The sequence below is a fragment of the Meleagris gallopavo genome, chromosome 12, assembly GCF_905368555.1.
Source record: "Meleagris gallopavo chromosome 12, MGAL_WU_HG_1.1, whole genome shotgun sequence".
Lineage (NCBI taxonomy): Eukaryota > Metazoa > Chordata > Aves > Galliformes > Phasianidae > Meleagris > Meleagris gallopavo.
This window is the reverse complement of record NC_139415.1, coordinates 5513541-5536218: the sequence shown is the minus strand read 5'-3', so window position 1 is coordinate 5536218 and position 22678 is coordinate 5513541. Positions and strand designations below refer to the sequence as shown.

The 22678-nt window shown below is 38.2% G+C and overlaps 1 protein-coding gene across 5 annotated transcripts in view; it reads left to right on the top strand.

Annotated features, from left to right (window-relative positions):
• TJP1 (tight junction protein 1) overlaps nt 1-22678 on the top strand; it is a 156975-nt gene that overhangs the window by 5671 nt on the left and 128626 nt on the right. For all 5 annotated transcript variants that reach the window (XM_085234412.1, XM_085234408.1, XM_085234407.1 and 2 more), the window contains exon 2: nt 3493-3625. In XM_085234412.1, the coding sequence (XP_085090538.1) occupies nt 3493-3625 (133 nt within the window). The remainder of the gene's footprint in view (nt 1-3492; nt 3626-22678) is intronic.

Sequence of the window (22678 nt, the reverse complement as noted above, 5' to 3'; positions counted from 1 at the left end):
GATTTGGGAATCCCTGGATGATCCACGTTAGAAAGCTGTTATGTTTCCACAGAATACTGAGGATTTTCTTTGATAAACAAAACCAGTGCATTTCCAACAAGGCATCTAGAAGCATCCACTCCATTCAGAGCTCCTGAGTCAGCTTTTTAAGTGTCTAGGCTTCTCTCAAGATCTCATTCTTAAGCTTTGAATTAAGAGAGCTTGCATGAAGTGGCTGATGAGTTGCAGACACCTTAAAAGGAGAAATCTTCCTGCCTTAACTGGAGATAATTCCTCTATACCCGTGTACCACAACCGGTGATTTAGCAACTCTCTTACTAATTTTCTATTAATTAAATAACACAAATAAAATATGAAGGAAAGATGTAATGAAATGTAGCAACTTTCATTAATAATTTATTTTTTTTTTAACTTGAGGTTCAGATGCCAGAACCATAGTATTACGTAATAGTTTCAGTGCTCATTTAACAAACAAACTAACAACTCTATTTCTCAAGTTACAACGGAAATGATGGGGACAGAAAGCAAGATAGAAAAGTAAGAAGAATTTAAAAATCTGTCTTTCAGTTCTATGCAAAAATGAGTTTCAACTGAAACTCAAACACTTTGAGGCTTGTCTTCTGAGTTTGGATGCACTGAAGCCAATATTCCCATTTATCTTGCAACCTCATAGTCTTCATGTTGGAGTCTTATTCCTTGTGGAATTTCCTAGTGCCTGAGTCAGTTGCTATTGCTGTACTGCACCAATGTAACTGGAATTCTTGAGGGTTTTGTTGCTGCTTCCTGTGTTCCAAGAGGGTGGATGTCATAGATCCAGTTCTGCCTCAGGTTTTTTAGCCCCTCTTTGCTAAAGCTAGAGGAGTAGCAGAGGCACTGGAGGAACTGGCATTTCATTTCTTTACTGTTGCCCCAAAGTTTCCCCGTCAACCATAAAGTCAAAAACAAGCCGTTCTGTACCCGTGGATATCTTACAACAGTAAGCTTCAAGATTTCCACTGATGGTACTGATTTGATTTTTCTTTAGTTGGTTAAATATTGCTTTATTTACTTGTAAAGTCACATTGAAGTTAATAATGTTATAAAAAAAAGCGAGTCTTTGAATCGTGATATTCCTTCTCATAAAATTATACTTTGAAAGTTAAACATTGTTTTTGAAGCAGGATTTGGAACTAAAGAAGCTAGTAAATAATCACTGTCATTTGTTCTCCACCAGAATGAAATGATGGATGGATTCCAGGGGCAGCAAGTTCTGCTCCTCTCTTTAATTTTTTTCAAGTGCTTTAAAGAATGGATCTTGTGAGTAGAAGGGCCTTCAAAATGCGTCATTAGTTTAGTTCTTTGTAAAAACTGTGTGACTTTGATTAGCTTGTTATTTTTACAGGCTTTCTTTCACTTTATTTTATTATATATTTTTTAAGGCTTCTTAGTATGAGAAAACATTAAAAGACTTAGAATTTAAATAAATATGCATCTAAAGGCCCCAGACTGAGTGGTTTGAAATAGAAAATTAAGAAAAACCCAGTGCAGCTTATGGTTGTTCAAAAATATTTCTATTAAATGTGAGGAAGAATGTTATTATTAAGTAATTAAGCATTTAATTGAATGGAGGTGAAGGTGAGAACTTAACGACCTAGGTGACAAGTATTTAAATAGGCAACCCTCACAGATTTTCTGGGGGGAGAATAAATCCCCTACTACCTAACTGTAGTGAAAGCAGTGGATCTCTTTGTGGGCTCCATGGTCAGTGTGAGGCTGGATTAAGTACATTTGGATTAACTTTATCAGGAATGTTTGCAGAGCACCGTAACGTGTCCAAAAGACATTCAGACAGTCAAAATGTATGATCAGCGTAAATGTCACTTCTTGTCTGTGATCAGGAGTCGTGACAGAGCAGCTGACTTTCTTTGGGAGTTTGTTTGTATGATTCTTTAAGACATTTCAGCAGGAGATCTGTGGCGTTGATTTGGTTTCTGTGTACAATTCCATTGCAATTGCAACTTGGCATCTTTCTCGGAACTTGCCCCATAAATAATTTCATCAAAAAAATCTGGTGTCGTCTGAGCAGGAAGTTTATGCATTTCTGAATATTAGTTATGTAACGATTCAGAACATTTTCTTTCCTTGCAGTTGAAAGTTCAGGAGTAAATTAACCCAAGGGGAAAAATATTAATTTGGAAATCACAGCAATTCAACAAAAATGAAGGTCTTTGTAAATTGAATGAGAATTTTTTAAAATCTCTTTCTTTTTTTTTAATTTACACATTTTATTCCTGTGACTTTTGTCTCTCCAGCCTCTTACAAATGTGCATGGGGACGTTTTATTCCAGCTGTGAAGCAATGTAGACCCCAGGTTTCCCCCACCCACACAAGTATATTCAGCCTGGGTATTTTGTATTTTGTACTTGGAATTTTGTGTTTCAAGTGTTAGCATGGCCCACTCTATGCAACGTCTCTTTGCGGTGATGTGTACCTGTAAAGACACACACCTGTCTCTTTGTAAAAGCACTTATGTACATACTGAAGCCATTAATTTCAAATTTAAAAAGAGAAACCCAAAAATACACAGGAATCTTAATGGTTACAGGGAAAATCACTGAACTGTTGTTGTCCACAGCCTTGGGCAATGCAAAAAAGATGTGTATGGATATATGTGTGCACACATGTTTCAGTGGCCTCTTACGCCTGCAGCTGAGAAAAAGAAGAAATGTAAACCTGCAAAAGAAGATTTAGCTTTTTAGGTGCACGGATTTGCTGAAACACAGCACTCCTTTTCCTAATGTGGTGTCAGACTGAGTACCGACTATTTTGCATTTAAAATATTGACCTTTTGAAACTTATATTTAGTTAATTGTTAACCCCATTTACATTTACTCATTAACAACTTTCAACAATCTTGAAATACGACGAGCTTGCTCAAAATACTTCAATTGCAAGCTCCTCTTAGAACTATATTTAGATGACCAATGTGATGAAAAGCCTTGAAAACTATAGTTTTAATTACCTCTACAGCTGTAATAGGTCCTTTCCATTTTGTTATTTCTCACCATTATTCTTTGCTGGAACAGCTGAAGTGCCATTAGTGCTTAAACTGGAAAAGGTCAAGAGCCAAATTCTGCCAGGCTGTCTTTGATTTAACCAACAGACAGCAACACATATCACAGGACACAATTTTTAACTTGAATTAATAGTGGAAAATATCCATTTTAGTTTTTCAAAAGTTAAATATGTTTCTCTGTTCTTTTTCTGATGCTTCTTACATCAGTGCAGAAAATGTACCCCTGACTCAATCTGCAAGCAGTGGTGGATTTAGTGGGAGCTATGTTTCTGCATCTTTTGTTGTCTTATTTTGGTGCTGGCTGTTAGAATACTAAAGGTTGGATTGAGAACCCTGTGGTATCACCCTTCTGCATTTTTTTACTTGTATATTAAAAATGCGACATAAAATAAAGCAATATATTCTTTGTCTGATATGGATCTCTTTTTGTTTGGCAGGGTAACTCCATCTTCCGAAAATCCCAATGGTGCTACCTGTAGTGTAAGTCAGGGAAAACCTTCTTTAAGAAGAATAAAAGGGAGAATACACAGAAGCAAAAGCCTCGATAGCATTGATTTCTGTGAATTCACTGTAAGTACCTTATCTTTTACATTTATTCCATCTGAAGTTATGAGAATCTTGCTAATAAAGGAGTCATTCCTCTTGCATTTGGTTTATGTCATTGTTAGAATTGGAAAAGGTGTTGTACTTAATAATGTTAAGAGTTAGGGTTCCTTGCTGGCAAATGTAACAAAATTTATATTGCTTATGTAATTACTGATACATACCTACATTTTTGTTCTTGAGTAGATGTTAGTTCTGTATCTTGATTTCAGATTTTGATATTGCCTCATGCATAAAGAGATGCATGAATTAACTGGAAGTTGAGTAAATATGAAAAATGAATTATGTTTTCAACATATATTTTCATACTTAGAATGTGGAAATTGTATCCACATTAAAATATATATGTTTTTAGGCGATCTTCAAAAGCATTTTTATTATATGCAGCTGTAGTATAGTACTAGAGAAAATAAATGCATATAAATTGTGTGTGTTCTTTGAGTACTTAAAGTTAGTATATCTGATAGATACCTTACTTAAGTGGTATTGATGCATACTTGTTTGCTTTGTTTGTTTGTTGAATTATAAACCCACTGTTAAATGTGAGAATGAAAGACGTAATCAGGAAATACGTGCTGTCTTTATGATAACGTATAGATCAATAGTAATTGCATTGTCTGGTACTACATGATAATACGAATAACATCATTATAATGTTAAGATGTAATTTCGTGAAACAGCTGTATCTTAAAAAACATAACAAACTCAGTTTGTGCAACATTTTTTGTTTGTTTAAGATGATGCCAATAGCATCAATGATCTTTCTTCTCAGGACTGCTTTGCTTCTAATTACAATGTCTTGTCAAGCTATCTTTGGAACAAAGAGCTTGTTTGCTGTGTTGGGAAATAATGGAACTGGCAGCAAGGATTTGTGATTTAATGTTTTCTGTGGTGTCCAGCTACTTCTAGGATGCAAAGTCAAGTCTCATAGCTGATTTAGAGTTAGTTTTGGATATCTGTGCAATCTGTTGTCACAGAAGCGATGTTGGTGTAATGGTTACCTTACTGAAGGGTAAAAATTCTCTTTGGGAATGAGATTGCTAAAACAATAATTTTAGCTTGTGCTATATGGGTCTTCATCTGTGTGGTCCTATTAAGGAGTTTTATCTAAATCTCTACTCTTGGGGCTTTCAAAGAGAAAAGAGATCATAGCCAACGGTAAAAAGAATATCTTGTGTGCCATAGAACTTTTGCAAGGAGATTTGAGACACGTAATAATGGCCCATGCCTGAGCATGAAATGTGCCAGTATACAGAGTATGTACATCTATCCATATGAAACTCATCTATTAATAGAAAAGCATTGAAAATTAGGATCATGAAAGGAGGACCACTGTTTATTCTGAGGTTACGTGTTAAAGGGTGATACCACTCTAAAATAGCTAAGCATAGAAACAGTTGTACAAATGGATTTTCTTGCTGCTGCTACAAAATTAAGCTACAATCACACTAAAATATTTCTTAATATTGTTTAATAGTACTTTTATTGTTTTAAAATTGTGATTAAAAATAGATCTAAAGAAATAATAGAGGGAGTCAATATGAATAAATCTTTCCAAAGTGCTCCCAGAACTGAATACAATTCATGTTATGCATCTTTTTCTGGTAGGAAGGCTCATGCACAGGCAGAAGGAATAAAATAGAAAATAAAACATGTAGCAGAAGTGAGAAATTATTTTACACAGTGAAGGAAAGAGCTTTTTAAAACACTCTTTGGAACTATTCAGTGTGGTAGTATTGTTTTCATGCAGAACAGAGATGAAATGTTTCATACTGAAAGCATGATTTCTATGCTGACAAACTCTAAATCTGGAGGAGCCAGTGAGGTGCTAGCTTTCTTCATCATATAATGCAATTAAGATCTATTCATAATTCTGATTGTTAGAGAATTCCATGTCTATCTGCATCCCAAATTGTTTTTTTTTTTTTTGTAAACCTTTTGTTCCTTACCTCTAAGCTAATTCATGTTGAATACAATCCTGACAGCAGGGGGACCTAAAAAAAGAAAAAATAAGTTGCATTCTGCATTTTCTCCAAGCGCAAAAAGACGTCCCTGGTGGGAAAGGTCTGGATTTCCATGCAATATGTACATATTGAAATGCAGTACGTGAAAACACTGTACCACTTACTGTGACTTCAGCTATGGTGGAGCACAAGGTGTGGGAGCAGTGTTAAGCTGGGAGGCTCATTAAAAAACATGATTATTCTTTGCAAGGAAAAGATTGGCCAGAAAAGAGCCTACTGCATGTGTAAAGTTCCAGCTGAGACCAAATTATGACTGGGACAGAATACCACAGCCTTCTCCAAAGGGCTGTCTGGGACAGGGAGTGCTGCCCTGCTCCTCGTTCACCTCGTGAAGCCTATGCTGTTCGCGGTTTGTTGTTCCTGTGGCTGTTACTGTGGGTGACATACCTAAAAGTGTTGGAGGGGTCTTTGCCTGTGTAACTTGCTGTAATGGCAGGTCAGCCTAAAAGGAACTTATGTGAGCCTCAGGTATCTGTGAGAGGCTGTCAGGGCATATCCCTGTTTCCGTCCAGCAGCTGGTGTTTTAGCATCCTTAACATCCTGTATGAATTCTTCGTTATTACAAGTGGTGGGAGTCTGCAGGATTGCTGACAAAAGATCTGGGATTTATTTCTGTTGATACCTCTGCTGTCTGAAGTGGGTGGTACTGGGGTTTGTAAGTCATGACTCCCATTACCATTTTGCTAAGACACTGAGAAGGAAGATAAAGCAGAGAGACAGCGATAAGCACAGAGTGACAGGACAGCAGCTCCTTTAACGTCTTTCATCCTTTTTCTTCTCTCCATGTCCAGTTAGGGTCTGGTTCCCACTAAGTAAAACTGTTTTATTGTTCTTCAATTTTCCTTCAAGAGTACCACAATGGAATCCTTTCCCAGTTTTCAGTCTCTGAAGTACTCAGCTTTATTGCAACATAATAAAAATGTGTATTTTTGTAATATTGGTAAATAGTTATCTGCAAGAAACGTTGTGTAACTCCTTTTGCACGCTGCAGCGAGCTTTGAACTAGAGAAAGAAAAGGATTATAAGTTCTCAGAGAGATGTGAAATACGTCTTACCTTGTAGAATGGGCTGGTCATACTAATGGTCATTACATCCATTTTTAAATGCTTACAGTGCTGAAACATGCTCTGGGCTTGTGCAAGCCACCCTCTGCAGCAGTAGCAGTTCTGAGTCCGGTTTGTCAGCAGGGATGTTGTTGTGCTGTGCTGACACACCCGATATTCTTGTCAGGGATCTGGACCCGTAGCACCAGTGGGTGAGGTGTGACTGGGCTCTGCCTTTTTGGCTTCTTCTAGGCCACCATGTGGGAGTGTGGTGGGACCACCATGGGGCTGTGAGCAGCCTGGGATCCCTGTGTCAGCCCCGAGGTATCTGAATGAAACTGATGGCTGCTGGCATTACAGGTTTTGTGCGTGACTCCCTGTGTTACACACACTGACTGCCCCCATGGTGCGCGGACACCGAGAAACTGTTCCCTCCTGCCCCTGTGAGACAGTGGGGATATTCTGAGGGAATGATGAGCAGGGAGGATTGCTGGGTGCAATTGTAGGGACCTCAATGGAGATGGAATATCTGAGATGTGCTTTCTTGTTTTTAATGCTGTAACATTTTGATCAGACTTGAGAAATTACTAAAATTATCATCTTAAGAGCTCTGTGTGTTTGAAGGAATACATCCATAACGTTTTCCTACTAAAATCAGCCCTTGTGGAAGGAGCTGTTATTGGAAATCAAAGCACTGCAGATATTTTCAATACGAACAAGCCCAGTTCTGCGTATTTTCTGGAGGCAGATGATGCCAGCGGCTCTCAGTAAGCAAGCACACAGCAAGGTGTTGTAGGCAGGCAGATCCATCTCTGGTGTGCTTCCACTTGCACTGAGGTGGAATTCCAGGGAAGAATTCTGTGAAATGCTGTGGAAGAGCTGGGTCCTGCTGTCTTTTTACAATTCTTTTCTTGTCTTGTCTTCTTTAGTAGCACTGCTTTGTCTCATCAGGTATTTATGATAAAGTGGGATTGGCTCCAGTCCTTTGTGCTGGCACTTCAGAGGTCAGTGGACCTCAGCGGAAAAACACAAAAGTAACACGGTGGGGTGGGAGATTACTCAAAAGAAGAGAAGAGAGGGGCAACTAAGCACAAAGGGCAGGCTGAATAAAACAGTGTGGAATGCAGGAGGAAATTGAAGAGGCAACAAAGGAGGAGATCATCAGAAAGTGAGAAGTAGCCACACGTGAGTGCCTTTTTTAGGCAGGGAATGCACGTATTCACCCATCACATTAGTTTGCTGTTACACCACTGAGGGAGCCTTCCTTCCCACAGAGGAGCTGTGTATTTCCCCCATGCCCACTGTTGTCAGCAGGGCCAACCGTGTGCTCAGAGGGGCTGTGCTGCCGTGTGGGCAAGGTGTTCTGCTGCTGCTGTGAGAGATTTCGCTTCCTTATGTTTTGTAATGACATTTTAAGGCTGTTTAGGGGCTTCAGATGTTAGCTTGAATGGATGTTTATGATGACATCCTTATTTCACTTCCCCAGACTCTTTGGTAGATTTTTTAAAGCATACAGCAGGCTGAAGAATTCGTTCATTGTTGGAAATGTCCTTACTGAGAAATTGTTGTGATTAATCCCATTCCCCCAGTGAGAAAATCCAGTGATTAGAACAGGATTCTGTACTGCATCGCTCTGTTAGTTCATAGGGTGATTATATTGCTGAGTAAAGCAATCTGATCTGTACTGAAATCATGGGTTTGTTGCAATTTCTATTTTATATCACTGAACTCAAACTCCTCGTCATTTGGAGTCATCAAGTAAATTGCTTCTGAGGTGGTAAATGATATTCTGTAATTTAATTTGAAATAAAATGGTTATACTTTTATACTTCCGTTTGTCTTGATTTTATCGCTGGATATTCCAATGTGAACATGTATCTGTAAAAGTAGTGCAAGGCTAAATGAAGAATAACGGAGACTGTATGTACATGAGTTATTTCTTAGGATGGAGATGTGAGAACACTGACATTCTTTAAAAAGTCCTGCAGGTATTTTAGCCTTGTTTGTAGATGTGGAAGGAGGAATTCATTAGCACAGCTGGAGTCTTGTAGATGCCCTTAATTTGTTCCTGTTCAGAGAACTGTGTGGTTGTTCTGCAGCTGTTTGCGAGGATTAAATCCTTTGTTGTACAAGACAAATCTCATGCAAAAGTGGCACATTTATTAGGTTAATAATTTCATCTGTTGATGGATACATGAACACAATACTGACTTATAGACTAGAGACAGTTTTAGGCATACTGCTTTACATAAGACGGTTCAAATGATATATAAAAAAAGAAAATTTGTTTTATTTAACCAATCAACACATTTTACAGTTAATGAGATTGATGTAGTTTAAGTTTCTCTTTTGTATTTCACTGATAATTTAGAAAAAAATGAGGAAAAATCTCCATATAATTTTTAGCATAGGTAGTTAATAGTTTCAAATACAGATGATTTTTTAACTAATTTTGATTGTTTAACTAATTTTAACTAATTTTTGATACTGCACTATCTAAAAGAGAAAATGCTACAGGCTTTTGATCCAATATTACAATTTCTGTAGGAAAAAGGGGTATGTTTTCATCACTGTTTATTTCTCTCATCTTGCACTCTGTTCGAACAGAAATCCAAAGTTTTATACAATAAGTATTCTAAACGTTGAGGCAAATTAGTAAGTCTTAAACACCATGTTAGGTGAAACGTATGCAGCCTTTTGAGTAAGGACATAAACTGTAAGGATGAGTAATTTAATTTGCTAGGTTTTAAATTGTGATTGACCTTGATTTATGTTTCTGAATCGATTTAGATTGTTTTATGCCTCTGAATAAATTCAGCACTCCTGTTTAAGTCTGCCAAGGATATTAACTTCGTGATAGTCATTATACTACTGACTGGATTTACATTTATATTTAATTAGAAATATATTTTAGAGTAAGTATATTTTTTAGGTTATTATTTCTTCCGAGGATGTCACCACGAAATGCAGTAGACTGAGCTGCATTGAAATTGGCATCTGTTAAAGCAATACCTCGCTGATTATTTCAGTACCATCATAATTTGACAACTGTGACTTGTCAGGTCTCTCCTTTCCTTAGCAAATGTCAAAAGATATCCAGGCCATCGTGTAGTTTAAGTTATATAATATCAGGCCCCTGACATGCGGCAGTATGGGATGCTGGTGTCCCATATCCCTTCAATCTCAGTATCTCAGTACACAGGCCGTTACGTTCCAGCCTGCTGAGGCCGCAGGCAGGGGGAAGGTCCAAAGCCTTGTCCTTCAACTGGTGCAGGGCTCCAAGGTAGCACCAGGGGGATGGCGAGTGGCCATTTTCTCTGGTTTAAGGTGCTTCTGAAAGCGTGCATTAGTGTATTCATTTCTGCACTGAATTTTGTATGCATCCACATGAAGATCAGCTTGGTCTTATAGTCGTTTTGTAGGATGACTCAGGGAAAAGAATAACTTTCGTATAAGCTTCTTTAAGTAGTTGCTAATCTAATTTTCTGGAATCCAAAGTTTCTTCATCTTCGTTGTGATACAGACTGGATACCTTAGCATTTTGTTAGCTGTTATATACTTATGTAGTAAAAAGTTGTTTCTGTACAAAAGAATTTTGTGTGAGTGGATTTCTACTGTTTTTGAGTCCAAGTGCATTTATCTTTCATGCCAGAAATTCTTCACTGATTTATTTCTACAGCGGAAGTTAACGTTCTGTTGCTCAATCTATTTTACTGTTATTGATAGGGTTATTTGTTTGACCTTTCTCCATTATTGCATTTGAAGAGAGACAGACTTGTTTATAAATATGAGGAAACAAAGACAGTAATGATTTCTGTTGCAGGCTCTCAGCCTTGTGCTTAAAAATAGCAGGTAATAGGAATGTCAGGATGAATGGCTTTCCAAAGATTTCACCAGAATGTATATGCTTAAAATTCTAGTAGCATGTCTGTTTTAATATTTTAGTAGTGTTTTCTTTTGTTTTCCCTTGGTTTCGATTGGTTTTTTTTTTTTTTTATGTGTGTGTTTTTTGCCAACTTAGTTGGCCTTACTGGACTCATTCCCACTTGGAAATAAGAATTTGTGAGCAATTAATTCTAGTGGTCTTACAATCTATTTTTTATTTAAAATGAACCTGTATGAGTTGCTTTTATTTGTAAAAGGTGCTTGGAATTTTCTGTCATGAAATATATGTCCAAATGCAGACACTGTTGGCCAGTCTGTTAAGGTGCAGTAACGAATAATGAAGATCCTATAGTGCAGATACAGTCAGCCTCAAAATACAGCGTTTGTGGTTTTCAAGATCTTGAAATACAACACTTGGCCTCATTGAAAGGTCTTTGAAATCTGTTCTTTCTTAGGTTAAGACAAAAGAAATATTAATCAAAGTATTAGATAACCATAACTGAGGCGCGCCAGCCATTTGCTGCCAGAACGCTCTCACGGCAGATGTTTCCCAGCACTAGGCTGTATTTCGTTCTTTAAGCTTTGAAGAAAGACTTTTTAGATCTACAGGGAGATGAGAAGGTAGTGCAAGTTCCTAAGCAGGATATCTCTTAAACGCAGCCATGCTCAAGGTTATCTGCTACTGTCTAGCTGCTGTCATACATCTGTCTATACAAACCACATAGAAGCAGACACATGCACTGTACATGTCTAATGCAGCTGCATGCTCATTGCATTCAATATATACTGGTTGGGCCCACTTTAGTGTTGCACTGGTTAGGCTCACTTTCTGTCAGCATGCCTTCCACGTACATTCTAGAGCTTTGTTGACTAAACTCTGCCATCAAATCATTCGGGCTCTGCTGGTAGCAGGCACCTCCAAGCAGAGGCCCTGACCCTACGTGGGCAGACCTTCAGCAGCAGATGAGAAATGTCTTCCTCACCCTGCCAAGGGCTGCTCAGTCCAATTTTTTTTTTAATTCTCTCAATGTCCCGGTGGGTGCTCAGCAACGTGTCATTTATCACTCAAATAAAGTATTGCATTTTTAAACATTCCTCATCATTCCAAACTGTCCAGCCCTCTCCTAATCTTTGTCATCCAAATGGCTGACAAGTGTGCCTAGGCAGGGAACAAAGGAATTTGCCTTTAGCAGATGGTTTATTTTGGGAGGATGTACAAGTGATAATGTAGAAGAACTGGCAGGATGCTTCTCGGCAGTCAGAAAAGATTTTGATATATGTGCTATAGCATAAGGTTTTGCTGCAGTTTCTGGAAAACTAAAAATAAAGGAAATGTTGCTAGAACAATGAAATAGAATTCCATGTGTTGAAAGTTGAAGACAAAATACATTCCATCCAATGCCGAAGTCTCTGACCTGAGTGCAGAATAAAATAAAAAAGATTGATTGTGAGCACCTTGGAATTCAAACTGCATGAATTTGCAAAAATTTCTTAGCAAACTTCTAGGAGAAGGTGTTTTTCTGGCCCAAATACTTTTTTTTTTTTTTTTTTTAATTTTCAAGTCCGAGGCTGTGAATGCAAACCAAATTGTTTATACTCTGTGCTTAGGGTAAAAGAGAGTTAGAATGCATTAATGGGCCAGGGCTGTTGGCGTGGGCTGCCTGGTCAGACCTGCAGCAACAGAGCCACTTCTTATTTGCAGAGGTTCTGGTTGCTTTTGGCACAGATGTCCTCTTTGCCCTCTGGCACAGTTCTACTCAATTTTTCAAAGAATTATTGGGTGTTTGTTGCCCATCTATATCTAAGAAGAGCAGCTTGCTTCTCCCACAGGTATAATATGCCTTTGCTGATAGCTCTGCAGTATTCCGCGAGGAAGGATAACCTCTAAAGAGCAGCTGCCTTTGGATATTTGGCACTGTTATTAGCAATATACTATTGGGATCACAGGCTTCTGTAATAAATTTAGCAATCTTGGCTGTGCTATCATTATACTTATCTAGCACCCCTCAGAGGTAGAGAATTTGAGAAGTGCGTCTCCTGTTCTCATCACAATGAATGCCACTGCATAAGTAAGAAGCAAATATTTCGTACTTTTATGAAGATTTGACATTTAGCTTTTGGTGTCTACTGACTTCCTCCAGCTGTCATTCATTGCCCTTGAGGAATGTCCAGGAGACTTGTACTAGAAGGTCGTTCATGACAAAGAAAAGGGAAAATTGGAGCTGCTCAGATATTCAGCAATCAGAGAATGCTTTCTGAGCTTACTCTGAAGGGAAGTTGAGAAAGACAGTACTCAAGGTTGAGGGATATGCTTTCTAGTGAGATGTAATGCAGGGAAAGGAAATGAAAACGTCAAGGTCCAGTGAGAGGTGAGCAGCACACAGCAGAACAAATACGAGCAGAACTGGTTTCCTCCCCCTTTAGAGAAGCCATTGTGTCTTATTCTTTGACCTAATGGTGGTGAACTGCTTTACATCAAAGTGCCTGAAGTGCCCAGGCAGTGCTTCAGCTGCACTTACTTTCAGGTGTGATTTTTCTATGTGGACAGTAAAACCATGCTTTGTGCAATAATGGTTCATTTACTCTAACAAAATAGAGATGTGATCTCCCAAATTAACAATCCCTCAACAGAGGCATGAAAGCTTTTCACAGTTTATAAGTGGATGTGCATTCTGTGTTTTTTATTCTTAAATGTGCAATCCCTGTGAGACTTGGTTGGCCAAATTAACCTAGTTAAACTTTGCTGATAAGCTACCTGAGAAGTACATGGCTTTTTCTTTCTCTATCCAGAAAGTAATGTTGGGTTATATCTGGCTTTTCTATATTGCCATTAAAGATCTTTCTAGTAATTGCACACAGTCTTGACGCTTTTTGGCTGCAATTTTGGACAGTATAGCAAAACAGCTTTGCATGTCTGGATGATTCCTACTGGATAAAGGGCTTGCAAAGCTATAGCAATTCTGAGATGCAGTCATCTGGAGGTGACTGGTCTTCCTTTCTCTGTTTCATAGGAATTCTGCTGTGTGTTTACAGGCAGGCAAGAATGAGTTCAGACAGATGCCGAGAAATAAAATGCATTAATCCAGAACTTTTACAGCCAGTACTTTGTAATCTTGTATTTGTATTGTTAATCTCCTCTGGAGTATCTTTTTTTTTTTTTTTTTTTTTTTTTTTTTGGTCCGATATGGCTGCTGCATTCTGTGAGGGAATCTTGGGGCTCTAAGATGAGTCCAAGAAGAAATACAATTTGGAGCTATCAACACAGGCATTTTTTAGAACGAGTGCAAAACCAGGAAGATAACAGATGAGTCAGGAGGATTTGTTGGACTTCATCCCAAGCGCCTAAAATTCCCTGACAGGAGTTTCATTTCTCTTCTGCCACTACAAACTTTTCCATTTAAGATAGAGCTCAGAAGGGTACCTGCGCTCTGTGGAGTACTCACAAAGTGGCGATTCACAATTTGCCATTTGTGTTTACATATCCTGCTGATACATATTATCTTCTGAACATGTTATGCAGTGACATGGGCTACAGAATTGCAGTGATAATAGATAATAGGTAATAGTGAAGCAGTACAAGTAGCAGAAGTCTTTCCTACAAACTTGGTTCTGGGGATAGACTGTGATTTTCCGTATGGAGGCAGTGGTTTTTGCAGACCACACCTTTAGAAGGAGCTACATAAGCTGCTGGGACTAACACACAGTGCATGCAGCCATTAGGTGTCCTTCAGAAGATCATATTCACCTCAAGGTGTCCAGAAAGATCTTCAGTTATGTTTTGCCCCTTGATGAGGGTTTCCTTACCTACTGATTGCAGTGGCTGTCACATTCATCTTTACACATTGTTGTCTTCTATTTATTGTTTTAATCTTCAACTTTTGTGGCTTTTATCATTTGTGTTACAGTAGTATTTTGAGCATCCTGTTATCATTAGAGTTCCACTTCACCAGATCTTGTATTGACATGGAAGAAGATTCAGTTCTCTAAGCATCAGATATGTTAAAATGTGTTAAACAAGGACACTGCAGGTACTTCAGTTCAAATTAATAAAGGACAGATGATTTATCACCATAGTGATTGTTTTGATTCCCATAATTTCATCTGCCTGTAATGCACTGCATGTAAGCATTTGCTTTTCTACCTCTTGACTTTTGTACAAATATTCTGAAATATTAAGTATTCAGCAATTTAAGCTGTATTTGTTCTGCAGTTGCTTTTCACCTCAGCGTGTAGTTACTGTGGTGTTAAAGAGTGGCCACCCATGCTGCCTTTCTGTGGCTGGTCTAATTTAGAGTGGATGCTCAGTACCCTGTCAATGGTGAAAATCATGCATAAGGATATTAGAACGGAGCTCATGAAAATGAAGGATGTGGGGGGAAGCAGAATGGCAGCATAAGATGAAATTGCTGGCAAACCAGAATAAGCAGAAGAGGTTTGGGACTGAACAAAACAAACATGCTGTAGGGGAGCACATGGGAGGAAACTCAAGTAGCACATTTTCACCCAAAGGACATAGTTTAAAGTGTTTGTTTAAAGGCCATGTGTATCTAGCAGAAATATCATTGAGGAAACACCTTGACTGAAACAGAGTACATTTTGTAGGAAGAGAATTGAGAGTAATAGCTTTTTAAAATAAAAAAAGTTTTCTTTTTGAAAAAAAAAAAAAGATAACAATTCAGAGACTATTACTTGTCAACATTTTGGTTGTGTTTCATAATATGTTGAGAAGAGAACATTTTATTTTGGGATCATCATGGGAATCCTAAGCCTCAGACAAACACTGTGTTCCCTTGTAATGGCGCAGAGAAAGCAGACAAAATTTAAACAGAACATCTGAGAACAGAATTGGCCACAGCTTAAATGCAGCTCTCCTTGTTTTCTTGGGTGAATAGAGATATTCTCAGGTAGTTCCTTGCTGATTGGGGAAGATGACCAAGAGATGAATGAGACCCATTAACGTGTTGCTTTTATGCTTCCAGAATAGTGAATGAGCCTGATTTTGCTGATGCTTTAGGGTGCTGCTTAAGTAAAGATGATAATTGCATTTCAAGACTACCCCTAGAGATGCTCAACATTAGTAAGAGTTATTAGTTATTTTAGCAACTATTATTATTAGATATTCTTCAGGGAATAAAAAACCAACAAAGGAAGCATAGTTGTAGCAGGAAAGGCCTTGGGGCATTCCTCTATGAAGAGGTGCTAAAGAACATCGAATGATACCGAGGTGTGTGATGGAATTTTATCCAAGTTTGCCTGGCATTGAACAAAATGTGCTGTATAAACTGTCTTGTAGGTTAAAGAAATTACAGTGTGGAACAGTAAGAAAGACAGTCTTGGGAAAAAGAATAGATGTAACCTAAAAAATGCAATGAATGCGAGCCTGTTTGATAAAGAGGGTAGAAGAAGAAAGTATCAGAGACTGAGAGAAATGAAATTAATGCATTGGTGGAAGTCTGCTTGCCTCTTAGTAAAGAGATGCCATTAACCTTATCAGGGATAGTGGTTATTTTTAGGACCCCTTTAGCCCTAGTGTACAAAGAAGAGCATAATCGTATAAAATCACTGCAGCTGATTTGTCGTAGCATTTTCTCATAAAGAATATGATCTAAGCCTTTAAAACTAAATGATCTCAGAAGGATAGCTCTTTTGCCAGCACCCAGATATAGCACATACATAGCTCAGAGGTGATTGCAAATAATTATAGATGCTTTTTCCCTCTGAATCAAATGATTTGATTTTAGTGAGGGTTACAGTTTGAATTTGACAGCAAGTAGGAAAAGAGTCAACATTTCTCACTGTACTGTCTAAAATAAACAAGAGAATTGTTTTTCAGGATCAATCAAGAATTACAACAGACATCTTCAGAGGAAGAAGGATTTTCTTCCCCAGTTCCGGACCATTTATAAAAGTTGCTCCTCTTCCTACAGTGTTTTCACACCTGATGTAGACTATGTGCCGTATGACCTTAATGGAGTATCAGAATCATAGGCTGTTTTAGGCTGGAAGGTCCCTGAGAGGTCACGTAGTCCATGCTTTCTGCTCAGAACAGTGGCATCCTGGACCAGGGGGTCACAGACTTTCCTGCTCCTTTCTGAGAATCTCTGAGAATGTGGGCTCCATGGCACTCTAGGCAGCATCTTTCTGTGATTGACCACTCTTCCCACAGACATTTTTTCCTTATATCTAATTAAAACTTTCTGGGCTGTGATTGTGTCACTCTGTACCCCCAAGAAGTCTGGCACTGTGCTTCCAGTTCCGTTAGGTAGCTGAAGAACTCCAGTTAGCCTCCTTTATTCAAACCTCATTTGCTCACCCTGCCCTAATATGTTTTGCTTGCTCCCATCCTCTAGTCACTGCTTGCTCTCTGTTGCATTTGCTAAGCTTTCTCTTGCACTAATCAGCCCACGACTGCACACAGTACACACAGTCATCATCTGCAACATGCCCCAGGTTTTCACCTTATCTCTGAGTTAAGTGCTTTAAACTGAATGAGGAAGGACCAAGTGCAAGGTATTATTTCAGTGTGATGACTTGGAAGTCTTCCATGGCAACTGTTGTACTGAGTATGTGACAGTAACAGTATGGAAGATCCAAAAAAATAAGATACAGACCTTGAAATTAAATTGTTGAATAACTGAGATACAGCTCTTACTGTGGCCGTTCTTCCCACGAATTAATTAGCTTGTTTCTAATTATATTCAACAGAAAAAATGCTCTTTGTCTTATAGCATACCTAAATATAATGAAGTTCAAACTGTATATAATCCAAAAGACGTTTAGCCAAATGGAGGGTGGAATGAAGAAGAATCTGTGAAACTTTCCTCCTGGTTATCACAATGCACTTACAAGGTCAGTTTGGAAAAACACCAGCAGGGTGCACAGTTGGGCTGTGCAGTGGTTCGGTGTTGCTATTTACTGTAGTTTCAGTCCAACTGTTTCAGTGCATGTGGGCTGTGTTCAAGTTCTGCTTCCCAAGGAAGATTTTCACTGATCTGCTCTCTCTTAACTGTGGGAACAGCTTTCAGTTTGGTTATAGTCAATACCAAAAGCTGAAATTAGAAAGGACGTAAAAATTAATCTTGAAAAAGCCTGTAAGAACCAGAAACAACCAGACCCCATGCCTTCTAAGTCTCTTATGAGTCACGATTTTGATAGATTGAACTTCGCAGCAGTCATGGTATTTTGGGTGTATCTGTGGAAGCCCACAATGGTGGGCTTCTTCGTCTTTTGTATTCAGTAATTCCATACAAATTTAAGTCTTTTAAATTGTTTGTGTTCTTTTGAGATCTTTTCAGGAGTAAGAGTTGGCTCTGAGTTATTTGAAAAGTATTATTAAATAGATTATGTAAAGAGCACGTGATCTATTTTGCCATTTTTCTATCCTTTAATCAGGGGCAGAAGGCCTGGCAGCTGAACCAGAAGCACGGAGCTGGCAGGGGCTGTGCCTCCTATAGAAGAGGGAAAGGAATTTGGAGTCAGCACCCGGCAGGCGGGGGCACGGGGAAAGAAAGCCAGAAGAGAGGAGAGGGGCCAAGCAGCAGGGAGCTGGGCTGCTGGCAGCACTGACCAAAGCAGCCTGTACCTGTCCTGCACAGCTGGTGGCAGCCTGCCTGCAGCCGCAGTGCCTGCCCTTGTCCCGTCCTCAGGGAGGGCTGGGTTGTGCCCCAGCCTCTACATGCCGAAGGTTGGTGTTTGGTGTTAGGGTGAATCAGCTGCAATGCTTGGCAGGGCCCAATGCCCTGGACCCCAGGAAATGGTGGTGTTATTTAATTAGAGTAAATTACTGGAATTAAAGGTCTGACAAAGATTTAGGGAAACTGCACTGGCACTCGGAGGCTAGACAACCATCTGAGCCTGCTTTCTGTTGTTTGATCAAACTAATTAACGTGTATTTGAATATAAAGCGAGTTAATCTTTAAAGAAAATATTTAGCAGTTATACAGTAATGTCTGACACAAAAAATGCTTTATAAAATCAGATTAAGTCAATTAAATCCCTCCTGAGAGTCATTTTTTAGAATGTCAGAGTTCAGGTTGTTCAAGATTTAAGGTATTATCAAAGATAACGTAGTATTAGATCTCTGTCAACTGCTTCCAGAGTTGTGAAGCTTTTCTCCAAAAACTGGGCAGTGAAGTTTAGTTGGCGGTGAAGCTGTTGGAATGTTGGCAGAGCATTACCAGAAGTAATACTGCTGCAGTCATTTCAAGTCAGGAAACCGAAGGTGATGTGCCGTGGGCCAGCTCCTGCAGAATTCAAACGTAGTGCACAGTTTTATCCTTTTTGATGCCTTTTAAAATATACTTTACAAATATGGTAGATTAATTCTCAGTGACTCATTCCTTAATGGCCCATAAGGGTAGTTTCTATAACTTTCTTACATTTTGCCTAGCTATGTTTGCTTTTTGTGATTTTGAGTTCTTATAGTTCCTCAATTTATGAATTCACAAATCAGGAAAATTCTGCTGCATTGCAACTAAACACTCTTGACTTTGTTTTTCTACCATTTTGGATATTTGAGTATTTGCTCTTCAGAAGGAAATCCTGTAATTGCTGTTTGGAGATCCATTGCCAGCTTCCTGTCCTGCCAGGGGTCACTGCCAGCGCAATCAGTCAGGGGCCCTATCCAGTAGGTCACAGACATACCACATCCATTTGTGCACTCAGAGCCCCCCATCAGAGGCAGCTGAGACATACCCAGTAACTCTACAACAATGGTGCATAAGGGTTTATGTGCTGGACATAAACCATTATGTGTTCCTTCCTTCCTTCCTTCTTTCCTTCCTTTCTTCCTTGCTTCCTTTTTTTTTTTTACCTTTTCACATTCCCAGACTAATCTGGTTACTCTTTTAGTGACAAGAAAAAGTGAATATCATTTGACAATTCCATCACTGTGCAGCCTTGACAACTGGAATCAAATTAGGTTAGCCAGCTTTTCACAACAGGGTGCAGGCTCAATTTAAACGTGATGTACATGAAATTGCTAAGCCAGTTTGAATGCAGTGAAGAAATGAAGATTTAAGCAGGAAAAACAGCTAGGAGAATTGATGAGACAAGCTGTATTTTACCTAAGACCACTTTACAAACATATCTTCCTTGCAAAACAGGTTAATATCAAATATGCCATACAGACTTCAGAAATACAGCCGAGTGCTGAATCCTATTAATAAGGTTTTAAAGAAGATGTATTTAGTGCAGAGGAATACCTGTATGCTTGATAAGGAAAGTATTCTATCAGAAATCTACTCACAGAAAAGAAGTAGCATCTGAAAAATGAGTGGAATTTGTCATGGGAAGCCTACTGGCATTTTCTTAATAAGGGCCACTTGCTTCTTCTCTCTTACTGCTGCATTTTCTCCCATTCTCCAAATCTTACGCTAATTAGCCTCCTACCTGCCTTCTCTCAATGCCAATTCTCACTGTCTCACACCATGTTCAGTGCTTGAATCCCCTTCCTTCTGTCTTATGCTGGCTGAAATCCATCTCTCTGCATGCTAAATATGTTAATTAATTTTCTCATACACTGGACTGATACATTTTTATCTAATCACACATATTGGTCGTGCAGCTTCTTGCAGAATTCCTATACTTTCATGTACTTTATGTAATAACACAGGAAAGTTAACTTGAGGCCATATCTTCAGATGTATACCTCTCAGTTGTCCCTAGAAACCAAATGTATGAGTCAACCAGAATCACAGCATGAAGCTGTCCACTTACAATTGCATCTCTGCTTTCCTGTCCACTTTCAGTGCATTTGGAATTTTCTCTTAGTAAAGCAGGAATGTGCATATATATCAGATCAGGCCACAAACCAAAATTCTGCTGTGTTTTCAGAACTGTTGACAACTGTTTGTGTGTTGTTGAGATGCAAATATCTTATTGCTGTTTGTGATTTCTGAAGCTTCTGCCCTGATAACCTCCCTTGGCAGGCAGTTTCATCATTTAATCACCTTTTTAAGAAGTTGTTCTTTTTGTGAGTTTTTTACTATTTTCCAGTGAGTTCATATGTTAGTTTGTCTCTTTCTCATAATCTGAGACAAAAAGATTCTTCTACCCATTGTAAGAACACACCATGTTGGTTTGCTGCAGCCTTTTTCTCAATAAGAGATTTTCCTATGCAAACTTGAGTCTTTCCTCTACAGCACCTCTGGTTCCTTTTTTAGAAAGAAATGACACATAGACTGTGCTTGAAGACACATTATTGATTTGCTGAGGAAATTACTGTGTTTTCAGTGTTATTTTCCATTCAGTAGAATGTGGAATTGTGTTACATTTTGTTGTTGTTATTTGGCAGATTGATTAAATATTTCTACTGAAATTTCTACAATTAAATCAATGGCTTCAAAGTGTATTTGGTTTGATACAGTGAATTTAGAACTCTCATTCTAAATATATATATATATTTATATAAATATATATATATATAGTAGTTTTCATTTTTTGGCTTTTTTTTTTCTTCTTCATTAATTTTTACTTGTTTTTATGTTGCCTGTTCTGCTTCATTGTTTAGGATTTCTGAATCTGTTTGCGGTATTTTTGGTCATGACTTTTGTCAGTTGTTTTATCTCATCTCCAGATATTTTTGAAATTTGCTACTCATTCCAAAGTAATAATCACAATATTAAACAAAAGGAGATTTGGTCAGAAGTACAGAGCAAAATTGGCCATTAATTGCTATTTTTCATGTTACAGTCTGATTTAAACTAATTTGATAATTTTATATTGATCCAAATAGTTGTGTCACCTTTAAACAGAGAGCAGTACTTACCAGACAACTAAAGCATTGCTATACCACCTGAGTTCAAGCAGATACTTTTGTGAAAAGCACTTGTTTTACAGCAAGTTTTAACTGTTTAGAGGCCTTTTATGTTTTAAAGTATTTGATCAATATGGTAAGAAATGATATATTGCAGTATTTTTTATTTTGATATTGCCCAACAAGCCTGCAACCCTGCAAGTACACTTTGCAAACATTTGTGCATGGAGAACCACGGTGAGGCATCTTGCTGCATTGCAACAGTTTTCATTCAGCTTTCCTGCTGCTTACCTCCTTGCTACAATAGAAAAGAAACTGCAAAGAATAATATAAAGGCACGGTGAAGTAAAAGAAACCATTGACTGAATGGAAATCCTTTAGTTCAATTTAATCAATGTCTGCTTTTAATCTTACTTTGCTCATTTTGTCTTTTTATTGCCTTTTAGTTAAGACTACTGACTATTTAGTTAAGACCTCAATAGTGCTATCTTGATTCACTTTTAATAGCTTTTCTTTAAGTCCATTGATATTCTAAATGAGATTAGTATTTCTCATGTCCAGGAATTAGAAGGAAATCCTCAGAAGTAGATTTTACAACTCAGATATCAGTATATTTCTTCCACTGATCAAAATCTATCTTTTTGATAATCATACTATTCTCTCATGTGAATGGAGGTGCCTTTTTCTTTTTCTTTTTCTTTTTTTTTTCTTTTTTTTTTTTTTTTTTTTTGAGAAGATCTGGCATGTAAAATAAGCAGAGAAATAAGCTTCCATACATCCTTCCTTTTTCCTCCTTTTCCTTTGGAGTAAGCTTTTGGACTGTCAGGCATTTGCAAAAGAGCATGCAGAAGGGTAACTATGGGTAACTGCAGATTTTCACAGGTTTCTTTGGATGTCACACCTGCAGACACAACTCAGGACCTCTTAAGGTGCAAAGCTGCCATTTGGCCATTGGTTTTGGCAGGAGGAATGTAATCTATCCACTGTGAAGTTTCTCTTACTGTGAGTAAGTCTGTAGATTTGCTGGTGCTTTCAAATACATTTAGCTTGAAATCTTTGCCTGTTCCCAAGTACCTTAGACATAATCATGAGCAATCAGAAGATGTTCAGTAGTTGCTTTAAATGATTGGGTTAAAGGAAATCCTTGAAACAGCTTGAAGTTTTTAAGATTCACATTGTAGTTGTGCTGTTGGCTTTGCTCACACCAATGTTTTACAACGTGACAAGCAGCTGACAGAAGTACCGGGAAAGACAAGTGAATTTAGAAACAAAGCTGCTGACTTGCAGTTGCTATTACCAACAGGGAGGGTTT